At 40.1% G+C, this 23,938-nt stretch overlaps 1 protein-coding gene across 1 annotated transcript in view; it reads right to left on the reverse strand.

The window, feature by feature from the left end:
- NECAB1 (N-terminal EF-hand calcium binding protein 1) overlaps positions 1 to 23,938 on the reverse strand; it is a 187,207-nt gene that overhangs the window by 6,569 nt on the left and 156,700 nt on the right. Inside the window, exon 10 of the mRNA XM_080802579.1 lies at positions 19,646 to 19,758. Coding sequence (XP_080658705.1) covers positions 19,646 to 19,758 — 113 coding nt within the window. The remainder of the gene's footprint in view (positions 1 to 19,645; positions 19,759 to 23,938) is intronic.

Raw genomic sequence — 23,938 nt, forward strand, 5'->3', positions numbered from 1 at the left:
AATTTTCTCTTCAACTTTGAGAGTCCGCATTCTAGCCATAATTGTCATTTTTTTGTTTGTTTGCTTTTCCAATTTAGGGCAGACAGATCTGTCCCTTGCAACTCTCTGACCAGCCTGAGAGTGGCTAAAAGGCTATGTGATGTGTTTTGGAGGAGTTGGATTGGGGGGTCTGCTGAAAAGACACATTAGGATGAAGGCTGGATTTAATCTTGGAGCAATGAAGAACCACTGAGGGGTTTAAAACAGAGAGATATCAGGGTTAGAGGTGGGTTTTATAAGATCCTGGTGGTGGTGTGAGTTAACCTGTGGGCAACGGTAAATACAACAAAGGAAGAAAAGCTAGAAAGGTGGTGAAATCGCTTAGTAATAACAAAGACCCAAATTAAGGTAGAAAGGAGGAGGGGACAGATTCATAAATTTACGGGAGGATGGGAGACAAATACAAAGATGCCTTTAGAAAATAATTCCACGGACTTCCAGGGAAGATGGCAGATTATGAGGACTCTAAATTCATCGTCCCACAGATAGAACTAGATGACAGCCACCTCAGTGTAAGTAACTCAAAAAATGACCCATAGACTGGCAGAACAGATTCTCCATAGCTAAATATAGAGAAGAGACCACATCTAACAGGGTAAGACTACTGTTGGGCGCTCCATGGACTACTGGACTGCTGGCAGAGGGGAGGGACACATAGGGGTAGAGAAGAGGGAGAAACAGACCCTCACAGTGGGAAGCCTGCAAGGGGAAGATGGATTTGCCTTTGAAAATAAGAAAGGCCAAATTTCATGAATTCTTAGTCAGTGGGTCTTAAAACCTAGAACATTAAAAATCAGCAAGATTGGCTCTAGGAGAGCCTGGAGGGATTCATTTTCTCTTAAGGAGCACAACAAACAGGCCCATGATGATACAGCAAAGGAGCAGCAGTTTGAAAAAATGCCTGAACTATACTTGTTTACTAACTTCAGGGCATGTGCTGGCGAGGCAGGGATCATTGGCAGACTTCTCCAGGAACACAGGAGCAGGCAGGTGCCATTTCCCTCCCTTGTTCTCCATTATAAACATAGTTATCCGTGGGAACCAGAGCAGCATGGACAATCCCTACATAACTTGCTAATACTGTGCATCTTGCCCAGCAACCCCCCTACCCCAACCCCATATGCTGCACTTAGGTGGATCCATCCTCTCCAACTTGGCCTTTGTTCTGGTGGCTGCAGGTCTCTCCCACAGCAGACCAGGACAAATCTTGCTCACATCACACAACCAGCCCCTGTGCACTTCAGCAGATCTGCCCCCCCCCCCCACCCTGGGATGGAGCCTATCCCAGGCAAAGCCATAAGCTTGGCTGTGTACAAGCAGCTCTGCCGGAGGCCAGCTCCACTCCCAAGGTGATGCCTGCCCCTGGGAAAGGGGGAAAGAACCACATACACACCAGTCCAGCTCCAGCTCCAGCAGTGTGCTGAGGGCAGACATCTGGTCTGACTGCAGGCCCTGCTCAACAATGAACAAATACTTCTCAGGAGACAAAAGAGTGAAAGTGCCCTGAGTTCAGTGTTACTATATTTCTAGCAAATGCCTGGTCTGACTCAAACCCAAAGTGGCCCACGACTGGATCACTAACAGCACAAGGACCAAACTATGGCTGACAATAGGCAAAAAGAGCCATTGCGATGACTGGACTGAAGGAAAAAGTGGCTCAGTCACAACAGCAGGGTGCATTCAACACACACAGGACACACCCGTGAAGTGCCAGGTTCTGGTGAACAGGGGACACTGCACTGCAGGACACTATAGGACTTCTTTTTCATAGGGTCACTACTTTCATGAGCAGAAGAGCTGACTTTCCTAATACATAGAAACAGACAGAGACAAATGAAGAGACGAAGGAACACATCCTACATGGAAGAATAAGACAAAATCACAGCCAGAGACCTAACTGAAATGGAGATAATATGCCTGAAGGAGAATGTAAAGTACTGACCATAAACTCCGTGGATATGAGAAAAGAGTGGAGGACATCGGTGAGACTCTTAACAATGAGACAAAAAACATAAAAAAATAATTAGAGATGAACCCAATAAATGAAATAAAAATACACTAGATGGAATAAAGAGACTAGAGGAAACAGAAAAACAGTGACTTGGAGGACAGAGTAATGGAAAGCAAGGTGAACAGGAGAAAGAGAAAAAAATGATACAAAATGAATATAGACTTAGGGATCTTAGCAACACCATCAAGTGTACTAACATTCACATTATAGGGATCTCAAAAGGAGAAGAGTGAAAGCAGGGCAGAAAATTTATTTGAATAAATAACTGAAAACTTCCTGAGTCTAGAGAAGGAAACAGACATCTAGATCCAAAAAGCACAGAAAGACCCTAGTGAAATCAACTCAAGAAAGTCCATACCACGACACATAATAATTAAAATGGCAAAAAATAGAGAGATTTTAAAAGCAAGAAACCACACAAGGCTATCAGCTGATTTTTCAGCAAAAAGGTTGCAGGCCGGAAAGGAGTGGTGTGATACACTCAAAATGCTGAAATAGAAGGATTACAGAAGATGGCGAAGAAGTAGCAGGCTGAGACGACATCAAGTAGCAGGAGATCAGCTAGATAGTTTATCAAACCATTGCAAACACCTACAAATCCAACAGGAGATCGAAGAGAAGAAGAACAACAATTCTAGAAACAGAAAATTGACCACTTTCTGAAAGGTAGGACTGGCGGAGAAGTGAATCCAAAGCGACAGGAAGATAGACCGCGGGGGGAGGGGCCGGCTCCTGGCAAGCGGCGGAGCAACGGAGCACAAAATCAGGACTTTTAAAAGTCTGCTCCACTGAGGGACATCGCTCCAGAAGCTAAACCGGGGTGAAGACCATGCAGGGTCAGCATGGCCCCAGGTCCCGCGGGATCACAGAAGGATTGGGGGTGGGGGGGTGTCTGAGTGTCGCAGAGCTCGCAGGTATTAGACCGGGGAAGCCGGCTGCAGAGACAGAGCCGAGGAGTGAGCTCTCAGTTCGGGGTTACCTTGAACCAGTCACAGGCTGGGTGAGCTCCGAGCGCAGCCAGAGGCCAAGGAGACATGAGTGGTTGGGCTCTTTTCCCTGAGGGTGCACTGAGGAGAGGGACCCCGAGCTCTCGGCTCCTCTGGGCCGGAGACTAGGAGGCCGCCATTTTCATTCCCGTCCTCCGGAACTCTTCGGAAAGCGTTCAGGAGACAAAAGCTCCCGAAAGCGAACCCGAGCGGATTACTTAGCCAGGCCCCTGGTAAGGGCGGTGCAATTCCGCCTTCGGCAAAAATTCCCACTTGAGAATCACTACAACAGGCCCCTCCCCCAGAAGATCAACAAGAAATCCAGCCAAGACCAAGTTCACTTACCAAGGAGAACAGAATTCCAGAGGAGGAGAAAGCAAAGCATGGAATTCATGGCTTTCTCCCCATGATTCTTTAGTCTTGCAGTTAATTTTTTTTTAATTTTTTTTCTTCTGCTAAATTTTTTTTTTAACTTTAACCCTTTCCTCTTTTAACGTTTTTTAACTAGTTCATCTTAACAATATCTTTCATAAAAAAAATAATACTCTTTTTTGAACCTTATTATATTTTATCCTTCATTGTATTTAACTTTATTTTTTGTATACACATAGGGTTTTTTCTTCTAAAAAATTTGGGGTAAAACTTCTTCTAATAGATCAAAATATACCCTAAATCTAGCTGCGGGCTTGTTCTAGTCTACAGCCCAAGCAAATTCTATCCACTTTCTTTTTCTTTATTCTCCCAACCAACTTACCTTATCAACTCCTTTTTTAGAAATTAAAACAATTTTTTTCCATCTTTATAGGTATATTCCATCCCTTCATTGTGTTTACCCTTATATATGTTTTTCATTCTTTAAAATTTTGGGAGGTAGTTTCTTCTAAGAGACCAAAATACTCCCAAAATTAAGTGGGTGACCCTGTTCTGGTCACCAGTCTAATATATATTTTTTCTTTTTCTTTTTTATATTTTTTCTTTATTTGTTTTCTTTTTTTTTTTTTCCTGAACATCTTTTTATCCCCTTTCTCCCTCCCACGATTTGGGGTCTCTTCTGATTTGGTTAAAGCACATTTTCCTGGGGTCTTTGCCACCCTTTTAGTATTCTATTTGCTCCTTCATATATTCTTATCTGGACAAAATGACAAGGCAAAAAAACTCACCACAAAAAAAAGAACAAGAGGCAGTACCGAAGGCTAGGGACCTAATCAATACAGACATTGGTAATATGTCAGATCTAGAGTTCAGAATGACGATTCTCAAGGTTCTAGCTGGGCTCAAAAAAGGCATGGAAGATATTAGAGAAACCCTCTCTGAAGAGATAAAAGCCCTGGAGAAATAAAAGAACTAAAATCTAACTAAGTTGAAATAAAAAAAAGCTATTAATGAGGTGCAATCAAAAATGGAGGCTCTTACTGCTAGGATAAATGAGGCAGAAGAAAGAATTAGTGACATAGAAGACCAAATGACAGAGAATAAAGAAGCTGAGCAAAAGAGAGACAAACAGCTACTGGACCACGAGGGGAGAATTCAAGAGATAAGTGACACCATAAGACGACACAACATTAGAATAATTGGGATTCCAGAAGAAGAAGAAAGAGAGAGGGGAGCAGAAGGTATATTGGAGAGAATTATTGGAGAGAATTTCCCTAATATGGCAAAGGGAACAAACATCAAAATCCAGGAGGTGCAGAGAATTCCCCTCAAAATCAAAAAGAATAGGTCCACACCCTGTCACCTAATAGTAAAATTTACAAGTCTTAGCAACACAGAGAAAATCCTGAAAGCAGCCCGGGAAAAGAAGTCTGTAACATACAAGGGTAAAAATATTAGATTGGCAGTGGACTTATCCACAGAGACCTGGCAGGCCAGAAAGAACTGGCATGATATATTCAGAGCATTAAATAAGAAAAACATGCAACCAAGAATACTATATCCAGCTAGGCTATCATTGAAAATAGGAGAGATAAAAAGCTTCCAGGACAAACAAAAACTGAAAGAATTTGCAAACAGCAAACCAGCGCTACAGGAAATATTGAAAGGGGTCCTCTAAGCAAAGAGAGACCCTGAAAGTAGTAGACCAGAAAGGAACAGAGACAATATACAGTAACAGTCACCTTACATGCAATACAATGCACTAAACGCATATCTCTCAATAGTTACCCTGAATGTAAATGGGCTAAATGCCCCAATCAAATGACACAGAGTATCAGAATGGATAAAAAAAAACAAAACCCATCAATATGCTGCCTACAAGAAACTCATTTTAGACCCGAAGACACCTCCAGATTTAAAGTGAGGGGATGGAAAACAACTTACCATGCTAATGGACATCAGAAGAAAGCTGGGGTGGCAATCCTTATATCATCAGATCAATTAGATTTTAAGCCAAAGACTATAATAAGAGATGAGGAAGGACACTATATCCTACTCAAAGGGTCTGTCCAACAAGAAGACCTAACAATCTTAAATATCTATGCCCTTAACATGGCAGCAGCCAACTACATAAACCAATTAATAACAAAATCAAAGAAATACATCGACAATAATACAATAATAGTAAGGGACTTTAACACTCCCCTCACTGAAATGGACAGATCATCCAAGCAAAAGATCACAAGGAAATAAAGGCCTTAAATAACACACTGGACCAGATGGACATCACAGATCTATTCAGAACATTCCATCCCAAAATAACAGAATACACATTCTTCTCTAGTGCACATGGTACATTCTCCAGAATAGACCACATCCTGGGTCATAAATCAGGTCTCAACTGGTATCAAAAGATTGGGATCACTCCCTGTGTATTTTCAGAGCACAATGCTCTGAACTAGAACTCAATCACAAGAGGAAAGTTGGAAAAAACCCAAATACATGGAGACTAAATAGCATCCTTCTAAAGAATGAATGGGTTAACCAGGAAATTAAAGAAGAATTGAAAAAATTCATGGAAACAAATGATAATGAAAACACAACGGTTCAAAATCTGTGGGACACAGCAAAGGCAGTCCTGAGAGGAAAATATATAGCGGTACAAGCCTTTCTCAAGAAACAACAAAGGTCTCAAATACACAACCTAACCCTACACCTAAAGGAGCTGGAGAAAGAACAAAGAAAGCCTAAACCCAGCAGGAGAAGAGAAATCATAAAGATCAGAGCAGAAATCAATGCAATAGAAACCAAAAAAACAATAGAACAAATCAATGAAATGAGGAGCTGGTTCTTTGAAATAATAAGATTGATAAACCCCTGGCCAGACTTACCAAAAACAAAAGAGAAAGGACCCAAATAAATAAAATCATGAATGAAAGAGGAGAGATCACAACCAACACCAAAGAAATACAATTATAAGAACATACTATGAGCAACTCTACACCAACAAATTTGACAATATGGAAGAAATGGATGCATTCCTAGAGACATATAAACTACCACAACTGAACCAGGAAGAAATAGAAAACCTGAACAGACCCATAACCAGTAAGGAGATTGAAACAGTCATCAAAAATCTCCAAATGAACAAAAGCCCAGGGCCAGACGGCTTCCCAGGGGAATTCTACCAAACATTTAAAGAAGAACTAATTCCTATTCTCCTGAAACTGTTCCAAAAAATAGAAATGGAAGGAAAACTTCCAAACTCATTTTATGAGGCCAGCATCACCTTGATCCCAAAACCAGACAAGGATCCCATCAAAAAAGAGAATTACAGACCAATATCCTTGATGAACACAGATGCGAAAATTCTCACCAAAATACTGGCCAATAGGATCCAACAGTACATTAAAAGGATTATTCACCACGACCAAGTGGGCTTTATCCCGGGGCTGCAAGGTTGGTTCAACATCCGCAAATCCATCAATGTGATACAATACGTTAATAAAAAGAAAGAACAAGAACCATATGATACTCTCAACAGATGCTGAAAAAGCATTTGACAAAGTACAGCATCCCTTCCTGATCAAAACTCTTCAACGTGTAGGGATAGAGGGCACATACCTCAATATTATCAAAGCCATCTATGAAACACCCACTGCAAATATCATTCTCAATGGAGAAAAACTGAAAGCTTTTCCGCTAAAGTCAGGAACACGGCAGGGATGTCCGTTATCACCACTGCTGTTCAACATAGTACTAGAAGTCCTAGCCTCAGCAATCAGACAACAAAAAGAAATTAAGGGCATCCAAATCGGCAAAGAAGTCAAACTATCACTCTTTGCAGATGATATGATACTATATGTGGAAAACCCAAAAGGCTCCACTCCAAAACTGCTAGAACTTGTACAGGAATTCAGTAAATTGTCAGGATATAAAATCAATGCACAGAAATCAGTTGCATTTCTTTACACCAACAACAAGACAGAAGAAAGAGAAATTAAGGAGTCCATCCCATTTACAATTGCACCCCAAACCATAAGATACCTAGGAATAAACCTAACCAAATAGGCAAAGAATCTATACTCAGAAAACTATAAGGTACTCATGAAAGAAATTGAGGAAGACACAAAGAAATGGAAAAATGTTCCATGCTCATGGATTGGAAGAACAAATATTGTGAAAATGTCTATTCTACCTAAAGCAATCTACACATTTAATGCAATCCCTATCAAAATCCCATCCATTTTTTTCAAAGAAATGGAACAAATAATCCTAAAATTAATATGGAACCAGAAAAGACCTCGAATAGCCAAAGGAATATTGAAAAAGAAAGCCAAAGTCGGTGGCATCACAATTCCAGACTTCCAGCTCTATTACAAAGCTGTCATCATCAAGACAGTATGGTACTGGCACAAAAACAGACACATAGATCAATGGAACAGAATAGAGAGCCCAGAAATAGACCCTCAACTCCTTGGTCAACTAATCTTCGACAAAGCAGGAAGGAATGTCCAATGGAATAAAGACAGCCTCTTCACCAAATGGTGTTGGGAAAATTGGACAGTCACATGCAGAAAAATGAAAATGGACCATTTCCTTACACCACACATGAAAATAGACTCAAAATGGATGAAGGACCTCAATGTGAGAAAGGAATCCATCAAAATCCTTGAGGAGAACGCAGGCAGCAACCTCTTCGACCTCAGCCACAGCAACTTCTTCCTAGGAACATCTCCAAAGGCAACAGAAGCAAGGGCAAAAATGAACTACTGGGACTGCATCAAGATCAAAAGCTTTTGTACAGCAAAGGAAACAGGTAACAAAATCAAAAGACAACTGACAGAATAGGAGAAGATATTTGCAAATGACACATCAGATAAAGGGCTAGTATCCAAAATCTATAAAGAGCTTAGCAAACTCAGCACCCAAAGAACAAATAATCCAATCAAGAAATGGCAGAGGACATGAACAGACATTTCTGCAAAGAAGACATCCTGATGGTCAACAGACACATGAAAAAATTCTCCACATCACTTGGCATCAGGGAAATACAAATCAGAACCACAATAAGATACCACCTCACACCAGTCAGAATGGCTAAAATTAACAAGTCAGGAAATGACAGATGCTGGCGAGGATGCGGAGAGAGGGGAACCCTTCTACACTGTTGGTGGGAATGCAAGCTGGTGCGACCACTTTGGAAAACAGTGTGGAGGTTCTTCAAAAAGTTGAAAATAGAGCTACCCTATGACCCAGCAATTGCACTACTGGATATTTACACTAAAGATACAAACGTAGTGATCCAAAGGGGCACGTGCACCCGAATGTTTATAGCAGCAATGTCCACAATAGCCAAACTATGGAAAGAACCTAGATGTCCATCAACAGATGAATGGTAAAGAAGATGTGGTATATATATATATATAATGGAATACTATGCAGCCATCAAAAAAACGAAATCTTGCCATTTGTGACGACGTGGATGGAACTAGAGGGTATTATGCTTAGCGAAATAAGTCAGTCAGAGAAAGACAACTATCATATGATCTCCCTGATATGAGGAAGTGGAGATGCAATGTGGAGGATTTGGGGGGTAGGAAAAGAATAAATGAAACAAGATGGGATCAGGAGGGAGACAAACCTTAAGAGACTCTTAATCTCACAATAACAAACTGAGGGTTGCTGGGGGGAGGGGGTCGGGAGAGGGTGGTTGGTTATGGACATTGGGGAGGGTATGTGCTATGGTGAGTGCTGTGAAGTGTGTGAACCTGGCGATTCACAGACCTGTACCCCTGGGGCTAAAAATACATTACATGTTTATTTAAAAAATTTTAAAAAATTTTAAAAAACGCTGAAATAGAAGAATCTGCAACCAGGAATACTCTATCCAGCAAGGCTGTCATTCAGAATAGTAGGAGAGATGAAGAGTTTCCCAGACAAAAGTTAAATTCATCACCAATAAACCAGCCCTACAAGAAATGTTAAAGGGGACTCTGAGTGAAAAGCAAAGAACATAAGTAGGAATAAGAAAAGTAGGAAGCACAAAAGAGTAAAATTAAGTACATATATAAAAATTGGTCAAAAGACTCACAAAATACAAGGATATAAAGCTGGCATCATATACCTAAAATTTAGAGGAACAGGAGTAAAGAATGAGTTCAAACTGAAGCAAACATCAACTTAGCATAGACTCCTAGGTTAAAAAGATGTTATATACAAAATGAAAGCCATAAATAAAAAAATATATATAATAGATAAGCAAAAAATATAGAGAAAGGAATCCAAGTATATCACCAAAGAAAGCTAACTAATCACAAGAAAAGAGCAAGAAGAAATAGAAAATCTACAAAAATGAACATAAAACAAGTAATAAAAAGTCAGTTTGTATCTATCAATAATTATTTAGAATGTAAATGGATTAAATGCTCTAATCAAAAGACATAGGGTGACAGAATGGATTAAAAAAACAAGACCCGGGGCGCCTGAGTGGCTCAGTGGGTTAAAGCCTCTGCCTTCAGCTCAGGTCATGATCCCAGGGTCTTGGGATCAAGCCCCGCATCGGGCTCTCTGCTCAGCGGGGAACCTGCTTCCTCTTCTCTCTCTCTGCTTGCTTCTCCCCCTACTTGTGATCTCTGTCGAGTAAATAAATAAAATCTTTAAAAAAAAACAAAACACCCCCCCCCCCAAAAAACAAAAAAAAACCAAGACCCATCTACATGTTGCCCGTAAGAGATGCATTTCAGACCTAAAGACACTTACATATTGAAAGTGATGGGATGGAAAAATATCACGCAAAAGACATGAAAAGAAAGCTGCGGCATGAATACTTACATCCTGCAAAATGGATTTTAAAATGAAAATTCTAAGAAAGAAAAGGACACCACATAATCATAAAGGGAATAATCCAACAATAAGATACAACAATTGTAAATATTTATGCACCCAACATGGAAGCACTCACATACATAAAACAGTGATTAACAAACATGAAGTAATCAAGAGTAATACAATAATAGTAGGGGACTTTAGCACCCACTTACAACAATGGATAGATCATCCAATGATCTATCAAATAAATAAGGAAACAGTGGCTTTGAATGACACACTGGAACAGAAGCATCTAAGAGATATATTCAGAACAGTCCATCCTAAAACAGCAGAATACACAGTCTTGTCAAGGGCACATGGAACATTTTCCAAAATAGATCACATGTTAGGCCACAAAATAAGCCTCAATGAAGTAAAAAGGTTGGACTTCATATCATGCATCTTTTTGAACAGAATGTTATGAAACTAGAAATCAACCTCAAGAAAAAAACCTGGAAAGAGCACAAATACATGGAGATTTAATAACATGCTACTAACAATCAATGGGTCAACCACAAAATCAAAGAGGAACTTTAAAAATTCATGGAGACAAATTAAAATGAAAATGCAATGGTCCAAATCTTTTGGATACAGCAAAAATGGTTCTAACAGGGAGGTTTATAGCAATATAGGTCTGCCTCAAGAAGGAAGAAACATCTCCTAAAAGAGCTAGGAAAAGAATAAAATCCCAAACCAGTAAAAGGAGGAAATATTAAAGTAGAAATAAACAAAAGAGAAACTAAAAAAAAAATCAATAGAACATATCAAACTAGGAGCTGTTTCTTTGAAAAGATCAACATAATTGATAAACCTTTAACCAGAACTCATAAAAAAGAGAGAGAGGGAGGGAGGGAGGGAGGGAGAGGACCCAAATAAAATCAGAAATGAAAGAGGAGAATAACAACCAATACCACAGAAATACAAATAAGAGTATGTTATGAGCAATTATATGCCAACATATTAGACAACCTAGGATAAATGCATAAATTCCTAGAAACATATAACTTCCCAAAACTGAAGTAGAACAAAACAAAATTTAAGCAATCTGATTACTAGTAATGAAATTGCATCACTAATCAAAAAATTCTGACAAAAGTCCAGGACCAGATGGTTTCACAGGTGAATTCTACCAAATATTTAATAAGAGTTAATACCTATCCTTCTCAAACTATTCCAAAAAAACAGAAGAGGAAGCAAAGCTTCCAAATTCATTCTATAAGGCCAGCATTACCCTGATACTGAAATCAGATAAAGATACTGTAATAAAAGGGAATAAAAGAGAACTACAAGCCAGTATCTCTGAAGAACAGAGATGCAAAATTCCTCAACAAAATATTAACAAATGGAATCCAACAATATATTAAAAAAATCTTTCACCCCAATTGAGTGGCATTTATTTTTTGGATGCAAGGGAGGTTCCAAATTTCAGAAATCCGTGTGATAGACCACTAAGAGAAAGGGTAAAAACTATATAATCATTTCAATAAATGTAGAAAAAGCATTTGGCAAAGGACAACATCCATTCATGATAAAAAAAAAAAAAACCCTCAACAAAGTAGGTTTAGAGGGAACATACCTCAACATATATGAAAAACTCACAGAGAACATCATACTCAATGGGGGAAAACTGAGAGTCTTCCCCTAAGATCAGGAACAAGAAAAAGACATCCACTTTCACCACTTTTATTCAGCATAATAGTACTGGAAGTCCTAGCCACAACAATCAGACAACAAAAAGGAATGAAAAGCATCCACATCAGTAAGGAAGGAGTAAGACTTTCACTATTTGCAGATGGCAGGATACTATTTGTAGAAAACCCTAAACACTCCACCAGAAAACTGCTAGAACTGATAAATGAATTTAGTAAGGTCACCACAGGGCAAAAAATCAGTACAGAGAAATCTGTTGCATTTCTATACACTAATAATGAAGTAGCAAAAAGAAAAATTTAGAAACCAATCCCATTTACATGAAAAATAAAATACCTAGGAGTAAACTTAACCAAGCAGGTAAAAGACCTCTACTCTGAAAGCTAAAACACTGATGAAAGAAATTTAAGGCGCAAACAAACGGGAAGACATTCCACACTCATGGATTGAGCACATCAATACTGTTAAAATGGCCATATTACCCAAAGCAATCTGCAAATTTAATACAATCCCTGTAAAAATACCAATAGCATTTTTCACAGAGCTAGAACAAATAATCCTAAATTTACGTGGAACCACAAAAGACTCTGAATAGCCAAAGCAATCTTGAAAAAAAGCAAAGCTGGAGATACCACAATCTCAGATTTCAAGTTATACTACAAACCTATCGGAATCAAAGCAGTATGGTACTGGCTCAAAAATACACACATAGATCAATGGGACAGAAAAGACAACCCAGAAATAAACCCACCATGATTATATGGTCAATGAATTAAAGGAGGCAAGAATATGCATTGGGAAAAAGACAATCTCTTCAACAAATGGTACAGGGAAAACTGGCCAGCCACGTGCAAACTGGACCACTTTCTTACACCATACACAAAAAACAAACTCAAAATGGATTAAGGATCTCAGTATGAGGCCTGTAACAATAAAAATCCTAGAAGAGAGCACAGGCAGTAAGTTCTCTGACATCAGCCTAAGCAACATTTTTCTAGGTATGTCTCCTGAGGTGAGGGAAACAAAAGTAAAAATAAATTCTTAGGACTACATTAAAATAAAAAGCTTCTGCACAGCTAACAACCAAGAAAAAGGCACCCTATGGAATGGAAGAAATAACTGCAAATGACCTATCTAATAAAGGGTTAATATCCACAACATATAAAAAACTTACACAACTCAATACAAAAACCCCACAAATAATTTAATTAAAAAATGGGCAGAAGACATAAACAGACACATGAAAAAATGGTCAACATCTCTAATCCTCAGGGAAATGCTAATCAAAACCTGTAATGAGATATTACCTCACACCTGCGACAATGGCTAAAATAAAAAACACAAGAAACAAGAGTTGGTGTGGATATGGAGAAAAGGGAACCATTGCTCACTGTTGCTGGGAATGCAAACTGAAGCAGCAACTGTGGAAAACAGTACGGAGAGTCTCCTAAAAATTAAAAATAGAATTACCATGTGATCCAGTAATTCCACTACTGGGTATTCACCCAAAGAATACAAAAACATTAATTCAAAATGATATGTGCGCCTTTATGTTTATTGCAGCATTATTTACAATAGCTAAAAAAATGGAAGCAGTGCAAGTGTCCATCAACAGATGAATGGATAAAGATGTAGTACACACACGTGTGTGTGTACACGCACTCACACAATGCAATATTACTCAGCCATAAAAAGAATAGAATCTTGCCTTTTGTAACAACACGGTTGGGTTTAAAGAATATAATGGCAAGCAAAATAATTCAGAGAAAGACAAATACCATGGGTAGTACCTGAATTAAAATTAAAAATAAAACAAAAAATGCCACAGGTCCAGCTTGTTCAGTCTAAAGTTTTACATTATATTCGGATTAGAAATAAAAATGAGAGTATAAACTAATAACAAGGATACAGATTTAAAAGAGAATAAAGAATTCAGTCTCATAAAAGAGAATAAAGAATGTATCAGTGTAAAGTCAAACTAAATGTAGTTTAGGCTTTTCCTAACTGTGACCAGCAGGTGGTGGTAACAACACACAGAAATTTTAATACTTTCTTCCTTCAGCTCTGCCTGTAAATAAAGTTTTTCATAGTTGTTTACCTAGCTTGCTTAATTAAGGTATGATGTAGCAAACGCTGTTGGCTCAATTTCAGGTTTCCTAGGAAAAGATTTATAAGAGAATCAAAGGAATTGGATGGGAAACGAAATCAGGGATCTTCTAAATCTAGGAGTCTATGAAAGACCTCTTGGCGGGGGTGGGGCGGAGGGTGTGTGTGTTCTGGAAACCCTGGAAATAAGCTGCAAATTGATGGTCATGTCTATTTTTTTCTGGGAAGAAAATCCATAGTTTCCATGATAGTCTCAAAGAATCTATAATCTCCAAAAATAATTTGACAATGTAATGGACAAATCTGAACCCACAATCATTTTTTTTAAGATAAAGTTTAAAATACCCAGCTTAGCATTTTAGGCTCTTCAAGAACTCCCTGCTCTAAACTGACTCATTTATATTATTTATTACATTAAAAACCAACTTATCTTGCAATCTGGGCCTCCCATTTTTCTGGACATCCATAAGATGGTAAGAAATTCAAAAAATTCTAAAATCATTCTCAAGCTTTTAAGGACTGAAGGAAGCATCAGTGGGATCAGATAGTGGTTTGAGTAGAGCGCCCAGCAGACCTACCCTTCTCTACAACTTAGCAGCTTTGTCACTCTGGGCCCATTACTTACCTCAGCTTCCTCACCTGCAAAATGGTGACAATAACAGTACAGTGAGGATGAAAGTGTTTCAGGTAGAAAGCTTAGCCCAGTCCTTGGCAAATTCTGTGTGTTTAATTTAGCTGTTAGCTCAGTAGCCCAGAAGAAAGTGGCACTTCTGAGGAATGAGCAGTTTATAAAAGGCTAAGTCTTAAATGGTGTTAAAATTGAGAAGCATGACAGCAAGCATGACAGAAGTAAAAGGAACTGGAGAGAAAACAAGACCGGGGGTAGGGGGGACACTGAAGGAAAAAGACATATTTGTGAAAACAATGTAAAACAGCAGGCCAATAATAATGATGATAATTGTTATATTATTATATGTGCTAGCAGCGATGGTGACAGTTGCTAACACGTATGGCTCTGTTCCAGACCCTGGTCTAAGCACTTTACATGGATTAAGTAGTTTCACCTTCACAGCGATTCTGGGGGTGATACAGCAGACACCATCTGTTGCCCCAACTATTACTCACCTCTTTCTTAACAGAACCCTGCCACTGTTGAGTTCACAGTACATCCAATGTACCTATCAGCACTGGACTGAGACAGTTATCACCATCTCACTCTTTTCTGTTGGATCCTGTTTTCCTCACCTCCCCTGGAGTCAGGAATGACCCTGTGACTTCAGCTGGGCCAATGAGATTCCGGGAATGTTCCCTGGGAAGCAAGGGCTTCTGGGAAATGCTTGGATCCCGAGGCTCAGACGTAAGAGGAGGGCTTGTTGGTATTGCTCTTTTCTCTTTCTTTCTGACCACAGGCCATCTATTTGGTGGAGAGCCAGACGGCAGAGCAATGCAGATTTTGGCTCAAAGGGACATGGGTGAAAATGCTCATCAGAATTGTTCTACAGACTGGGTGCTTTCAGCTAAGAGGGAATCTGATACATAGCAATGACATTTAAGGACATGGTTGTTTAAGACTGTACAATACAGATAACAATATGTATGCAATGATGACACTAAGAAAAGGTTAATTATGAAAAAACTGTGTCAGCAATATTTCTGTCGAAAGGGCTTAGGGCTTGAATGATTAGCTTTCAATTATCTACAGACTTTGAATCACATAGAACATGTTCTGAGCTGCTGCTAACGTGCTTCAATCTTCCTTCTTGATGTGTTCAGGCTTCCTGTGACACTTACCACTCACTGGCGGAAGCAAGAATTCTTTGGCTAAGCTGTCCCTGTAGGTAGTCACTAAGAGCTTCTGCCCTGAGCTTTGGGAGACCTTGAAAATTCCCAGTTGCTGGAAAGGGGCAGTGAAATAGTTTCTAGGGGGAAGTGATGTGGCTCAGGAATAGTTAGGGTTGAAGATAAGTTACACAAGACCCTCTTCTTCTTGGCTTCCTCCTTTCCCCATATGCCTGACTTTAACTCATAGAAAGTAGCCACTGGAGAAAAGGCACGTCAGGAGGGAGTCCCCACCTCATTTCTCCACATCAAGCTCCAGCCACCAATTTATTTCACCTGCACAAAAATGCTGATAAATGATTCATGGTCAGTATGCCACAAGTTATCATTAATTTTTACAGATGTTTCTATAGCCATGGTAAAGTCTCAGGGTCAAGTTTTTTTTTTTTTTTTTTTTCTTCTTACATTCAGTTTGGGTCAAGTCTTATAATACAATTCTACATCCATGTTCCTTAGGTCCTTGACATAGAGACATAGAGCTTAGGACACATATGAATTCTAGAACTCATATCTAAGGGTGACTTCAGAAATCATTTTATTCTCTTTAACAGCTGTGAAATTTTAGGCTGTGAATGAGTAACCTACATTCCCAAATGGATTCTTAAGATCCTTGAAAGCAGAACCTTTTCTCACTTTTTCTGGCATCAAGCAAGATTCTAGGAATATACAGTGTACACCACATATATTCAAATAGTACTTCCCCACAGAGATTGATAAACTGTCACGATTATAAAATAAGCAAAACTTGGGGCACCTGATGGGCTCAGTTAAGTGACCGACTCTTGTTTGCTCAGGTCATGATTTCATGGGTTGGTCATGAGACTGAGCCCCACCTAGGGCTCCACGCTCAGCAGAGAGTCTACCGGAAGATTCTCTGCCTCTGCTCCTCCCCCCACTTGCTCTCTCTCTAACAAATCTTTAAAATAACTAAGAAAAAGGTTATCTCTCTGTGTGTGTGTGTGTGTGTGTGTGCATACGTATGTGTGTGTGTGAGAAATGGGTCATATGACTTAAGTGGCTTTTCCGCTAACAGCTCATTCGGAAACTCAGTTGACGAGTACTCTGACAAGGACTCCAACAGCCTCTAAACCACTGAGTCTGGTGGCCCAATACCTGCAGGGCAAAAACCTCTCTAATTTAATTGTCTGAATTTAAGAAACTAAGACCTTATAATTGGAACAGGAGGGATCTTGTCCAGTCTACCTCTGGTTAACCACAGAAAGTCCAGGAAACTTTAATTCAAGGATGACCAAGGACTGGCAAGGATTAACTGTGGGTTTTGGAGTCAGACACGCTGGGGCAAGATGTTTAATGCATCTGAGCCTATTCCCTCCTTCAGTGGACGGGATACATACTTCAGATGACTGCAGTGAAGATCAAATAAGAAAATGGATGCCAACTGCCGAGTCAGACAAAGTAATTTCTGCTTTGCTTTATGGCAGCATTTCTTGTCTAGCCACGGTGAAGCTGAGCCTGACATCAGGGGAGGAGAAGAAACCGCAAACTTGATCATTCTGAGTTTTACTTTATCAGCCAAGATCAAGTCGATGGTGCGCGACTAACAGTATGAGCGGCCCAGCTGAGGGCTCATCAACTGACGGAGAAGCAAACGACCCGATGAACTGAATTTAGACAGGCAGGACGGCATAACTTGCATTTCACATGGTTTCTAGCCATGTGGACTGATTCTCGGATGCGCATTCCCTCTGACGAAGTCTACTTTTTGATAATTCCGATAAAAGAAAGAAATCAGTAGAAAAATCAGCAAGCAGGGAATGAAGAGTCCTTAAAAAACAAAGCAGTCTCGCAAAGGAAAAGGAGAGACGAGCATCTCAACTTATCTCACAGGAAGAGGATTCTTTGCCTCCCTGTTCTTCACAGCTGGCGCCCTGGGAGCAATTTTCCGTGGCCGCTGAGAGAACAGTCCTCAGCGGGCGGCACAGATGGGTCTCCTCAGCGGCTCTCCCCTGCTGCTTCCCTCACCCCGGGCTGGCCACGTGGCTTCGGGCCCTTTTCCGGGCACACATTAAAGCACTATCTCTGAACCTTAAGAAATAATCAAACTTTGTGCCTTATTTATAAATGTAGCAAGTCTAATCCATTCCTGGAGATCGTGATACACCAAACCAGACTTTATCTTCCTTATGTCCCTACTTCTTTGGTTAGTATTGTGCTCTACTTTCTTTAGTTCCTACTGCGGATGGTGTGTACACACACACACGCACACACGTGTGCATGCACGCACTCTTTTTGCGTTTTCCAAGCATTCAATTCCAGTTTCAGATGAATAGGCTTTTAAAACTACATAGACTAGCACTTTGACAGATCCCCACATCACTGAGCTAAAATGGTTTCGATCTGAGCTCTTCTGAGTTTGTTGTGAAGAATAACAACAACAGCAACAACAACAAAGGAAACAGCATTTTCCTGTGTTTCTGTTACAAAGGCACGACTGGAAGATCGTGAGCGGTCGAACAGGAACAGCACTGAGCAAGTCCCCTGCAGCTCTAGAGAGGGGGTCAGAGGTCAGCCAGCCAGATGATGAAGGGATAGTAACCCCCACGCATGTTTTCTGGGCCTCAGGGTGCTGGGCACTCAGTTAATCCTTGCAGCCCTCTTGGTGTCTTAGGAAGTTCTTAATGAGGAACAGAGCCTTAGAGCCTGTAAAGATCTTCTCCCAAATTACAAAATGAATACAATCCCATGTTTAACTCCAGAGCCAGACTTCTTAACTGGGGAGCTATTCTGCTGGGGTATAAATAAAATATAATTACCAGGAATAACACCAAAGCATGTAGAGACATAAAACATGCATTTCTGTGTGTGTGTCTGTGTGTGTACACACACACGTGTACATGTGCTAAAGCGGTATTCGAAGAGCATTATGAAATGCAGTTTGAACAAACCCCAAGGTAGGGGTAGATTTTGGTTGTAGTTTTCCAGAAGCAGGTGAGTTTGGGGCTGGGCTTTGGACTTGAGGCAGAACGTGTGCTTGGCAGAAAGCTATCTGCTGGGCATACATTTCTGAGGAGCAGAGTGGCCAGGTCTAAGGCACAGGTGATGCTGCAAAGACAATGGGCAGCTGGGCACTGCTGCTCAGGGAGAGAGAACCAACGGTAGCAGTGCTGTGCATTCTGGAGGAGGATAAGCGTAGAGTCAGAGAAATATCTAGCATTTGGTTAAGACCCTCAGAGTTACTGCAGTTCCTGATGAAGGGAATTCTACAATTGTTTCCGTAAAATTATTCTAGTAACTGCTCACTGGATGACCTGGAGTGGAGAAACCAAAAATAAGGAATAGTTCATAAATTTCAGTAGCCTAAGATAATCGAAGCCTGAGCTGGGTGGCTATGGGAAGAGTTTTTTACTATTATTCTTTTTTATGACCAAGGTCTGCAATCACGACTTCAGACACTGTGCAAATTCCTAACGGCTGAAATGATTATCAGGCTATAGGGCAAGCTGCCAAGGGACCAATCAGAGCTAGACGCACTGGACTTGGTGTTCATCTATCAGAGATGATTTTAAATCAGTGTGGGCCTGCCTGGATGCAGAAGGGGAGATGCCAGTCAATGTGAAACTCCCCTCTTCAAATTGTTCTCACCGTTTTATTTCCCTTGGTGCCCTCAGTGATCAAATCCACAGAGTCCAAGGAAAAAAGAGAAAATACCCAATCAAAGTCTGTAAAATGCATCAACACAAACACAAGAGGATTCTCAAATGCCTGTCTTCCAGACCCCGCCTTTGCCTAAGGACCCTGCAGGAGCGCTTACCGCAAACACCCACTCTGGGAGGACGCGCTCTCCACATAGTGTTTCAGCGCGAGCTGGAATTCTTCCAAGTCCTCTTCTATCACAGACATCTGACGCTGGACAAGCATGATGTGCTGCCGAGGAAGAGGCAAGGGTTACAGCCTGGCTGCCAGGGAACCTTGCTTCAGCTGACCCCCTGTACCCATCCCCCACAACAAAGCAAATTATTCTTATCTAAAAATATGACCAAAAGGGAGACCATGACTAATCCAAGGAATACATTCTATAAAAACTCTAATACAGGCAGGATACCTTCCTTGCCTCTAGTAGAAGGTGGTAAAGACAGTATCTCCCGAGGATACACTTCCCTTTTAAAAACAATGGTTCTCAATTAGAAGCCCTGGGGAGGTTTCAAAATTGCACTTACGTTAGAATCTCTAGAAGTGGGGTCCAAGCACTAGTATTTATACAACCCTCACCCCCCACCCCCAAGTGACTTCAATGTGCAGCCCAGGCTGGGATGAGTTGCCTATGATCATTTTTACAAAGTAGTCCTACTCTACACCCTGGACAGCTCCAGCTTCACCTTAAATATTTCGTGATATTAAACGTGTAAAATTACAAACAACCAAACTTCAAAAAATGTGTGATCAGTGTTGCAGTTCCAAAAGTACATTAACCACTGATCACATACCATAGGCCCTGCTCAAAATCTCATGGCATCAGTCGGAGCTTGTGTTTAATGGATCGCACTGGGCTAGATGCCAATTGCTTCTTATAACAAATCCTATTATGTTTATAGCACTTGTAGTTTGAAGACTTTCCTATAGATCTGCCTATGGGCTTCTCATGGCACTTCGATCTCAAGATTAAGCCTTTCCTCCATCAAGGGTTAAGAACCACAGAAGTGCGAGAGAAAAAAAAAGTAAAGACTGGGAGTGAATTATAAAAATGCAAAACAACAACAATGTAAGGAAAATTTAGAATATGAGAAAAATAACTTGTACAATATTACCCAGCTGCATAGTGGTAGAGCCAGAATTAAGCCTCTGGTTTGTGTCTCCTCTCCAATGAATTTCTCACTTCATGTTAATAGCTACTGTTGTTGGAGAACAGTTAAATCATAGATATCGTAACAGGCACTTTATATATCCAACAATAGTGCCTACTTTGTTTTTCTACAGGTAAATGGTAGGTGCCGGATTCTGGGTATACAGTGACGAATTAAGACAGAATCCTTACCTTCATGAGGTGTAGAAAAGAAACCAACAAGGTTGTTTTGTGGATTTTTTTTTTTTAAGATTTTATTTATTTATCTGAGAGAGACAGAGACAGAGACAGCATGATTGGAAAGGAAAGGGAGAAGCAGACTCCCCACTGAGCAGGGATCCCAATGTGGGGATCGATTCGAGGACCCGGGGATCATGACCTGAGTGAAAGGTAGACACTTAATAACTGACTGAGCCACCCTGGTGCCCCAAGAAATCAACAAGGTTTGAGAACTATGTCTATGGAATAATTTTAGGTATTGATCCTAGCACATGAAATTATCTATATGTAAATCGACCAGAAGTCTATTAAATTCTTGAAAGAACTGTATTGTCAAATAGCTAAAATCTTCATCCCAGTCTCAAAATCCTTCGATTGTGTAAGCCTTAAGGTAATATATTTGGGCCTCCAAACTCAGATGAGCAGGAAGCAGGCTATTAATACTGCATAACCCCTAAAAAAGGCAATACTCTTTGATAAGCTATTTCCAATGTGGTCATGGAGGAAAAAGAACCAAAAAGAAACTCTCAAAACAACAATGGACAAGAGAGCTCCTCCCAGAATGGGGATCCAGTGTCTAATCACAGAACTTCCTTCACTGACAAATAGTTTCCCAGCATGAATTCATTGTTGCAATGAACCCGTAAGTGCTGTATGCTTCCTAGTCATGCCTTTCCTGAATTACAGTTTTTTATGACATTTCTCCTGGCCCAGTTTTATCATTGTATATTTATCTGTGTGTTTTGGGGATGTGGTAAGGGGAGATAACTTACTTCTTTATTCGTAACTGTGTCAGACTACAAGGGACCACATCTTGATCTTACAGGGAGGACTGATTCTCACCCAGGAATGCCAGACTTTGAGCTAGAAGCAGTAACTGGAGGAGACTTAGGGTGGTCTCCCTTGTGAAGGAGTCTATATGTTCTATATATGTGATAAGAATGAATATTTGATAATCAGAAGGCTCACTGTGGCAGAAACTCCAAACCATTTTCCCCAAATCCATTTCCTCTTTTTCCTAGGCACAGAGTACGTAGTCTATCACCCTTTGGAGTTAGGTGTAACCAAGTGATGAGTTTCCACCAACAGAGCACAAGCAGAAGTGCTGCACATTGCTTTTGGGCCAAGACTTTCAAGAGGGATGTAAAGCCTCTCCATGTTCTCCTCCCCTTTTCTGTTGCCAGAATGACCTGCCTTAGGAATGGCAGAGCCACACTTGAGAGGAGAATGTATCCCTGAATCCTTGCATGGCCTGTTTTCCTGGGCAAGGAAAAAAATCTTTTATTATATTGGAATCATTCATCATTTGGGTCTAACCCAGTCACCTTAATGAGTTAGGTAATTTTAATTGAGCTTTGTTTTATTTCCCTTTAGGATCAGAGATCAAGAATCAGTAGATATAAGCCTCTAACTATCTCCTAAGATTATGTAATGAACAATCAGCCTCCTGTACCACTCTCTCAGGACCTGGCTTTAGTATCAGTAACTAAGAGTTTAAGTTAATCTCTGCCAAAATAATTGTGGACGTATCCTTTTGACAAAAATCTACAGAGACTTCCTGATCATGTATTTGTGATTAACAATGACTCGGATGATTTCTCCTGGGCTTTCTTAGTGAGATTATATAAATATATCTACCTATTCCACCATAATTCTTTTAGTCTGAAGGCAAATCTTATGTGATCTAAATTGCAACCATGAATAGAATCCTTTACTACTTCCTGAAGACATGCCCTTCAAGATGCGACTTTTTAGCTTCTTCTATCAAAATGTGGATCCTGTTATACTTTCCCTTGGGTCTGGGCCAGTCTTATAACTTGCTTTGGTACAGGAGTCCTAATATCTTCATGACATTTCTGTACATCCCTAATGTCAAATACACAGCCTGAGATCCTTACTGAAATTTTTTGGATTTTTTTTTTCGAGAAATTTCAGCTTTTTTTAAAATCTCTGGAGACAGAAATATTTTAAAGAAAACTAACTTGTCTCATGTTTCTAGCTCTATTTACTACATTTACCATTGTGTTCCAAGCATGTCTTCAGAATAACAGCCTTTCTTGTGTGCTCTTGTTCTATCTCATAATAGCTATTGCAAAGCGAAACTATGTCTTAAGAGTTCCTGACATATTTGTTGGCAATAACCCTCAAGACACATGATATTGTGTGGCAGGATTAATCTACTTCACAAAATATTATTATTCACAGGCTCTATGAGGGTAGAAAGGCAGAGAAATAGATCAATAAACTCCTATTGTATAGGCTATTCTGGCATAAACAACAATAATGTGCTCAAGAAAAGTTACAGTTTTTGAAATTCTTTTTTTTTTAATTTTTTTTATTCATTTATTTGACAGAGATCACAAGTAGGCAGAGAGGCAGGCAGAGAGAGGAAGGGAAGCAGGCTCCCTGCTGAGCAGAGAGCCTGATGTGGGGCTCGATCCCAGGACCCTGGGATCACGACCTGAGCGGAAGGCAGAGGCCTTAACCCACTGAGCCACCCAGGTGCCCCGAAAAGTTACAGTTTTTGAAAAGCACCGGAATAGGATCAAAATTATATTGACTCCAAAAAGAACCCTTTTGAATATACGAAATACATAGGAAATCATCTTTTTCCAATAGTTGTTTGATAGGAAGTGCCATGCAAGGCATACAATTGCACCAAGCATAAAGGATTTGGGTGGGCAAATATAGCTGGCCAGATCCAGGATGTGTGGTCTGGATGGGTTCCCTTCAAAAGCCATATTGACCTTCAGTGATTCATACTCCCTGCCTTAGTACTTGACAGCCAGAAGATAATAAATTACTCCCAAGTTTTCCATGAGTCATAAAGTCACAATCCTGGATCTTAGATCTCTGATGTACGTTTCCTATTCTATTATAACAAGAGTAAAATTATGAATTCTGAAGGTTGCGGTCTTTATAACATGCTTTTTACAAATCATTTGGAACATTCTGATCTTCTTACATAACCCCTTAGTGTTGCCCTTGTAGTGCAACATCTGAACAATTCAATGTTATCAGAGATATATAAATATCAATATAATT

This window comes from Martes martes (assembly GCF_963455335.1).
Source record: "Martes martes genome assembly, chromosome: 4".
In the NCBI taxonomy this organism is placed as follows: domain Eukaryota; kingdom Metazoa; phylum Chordata; class Mammalia; order Carnivora; family Mustelidae; genus Martes; species Martes martes.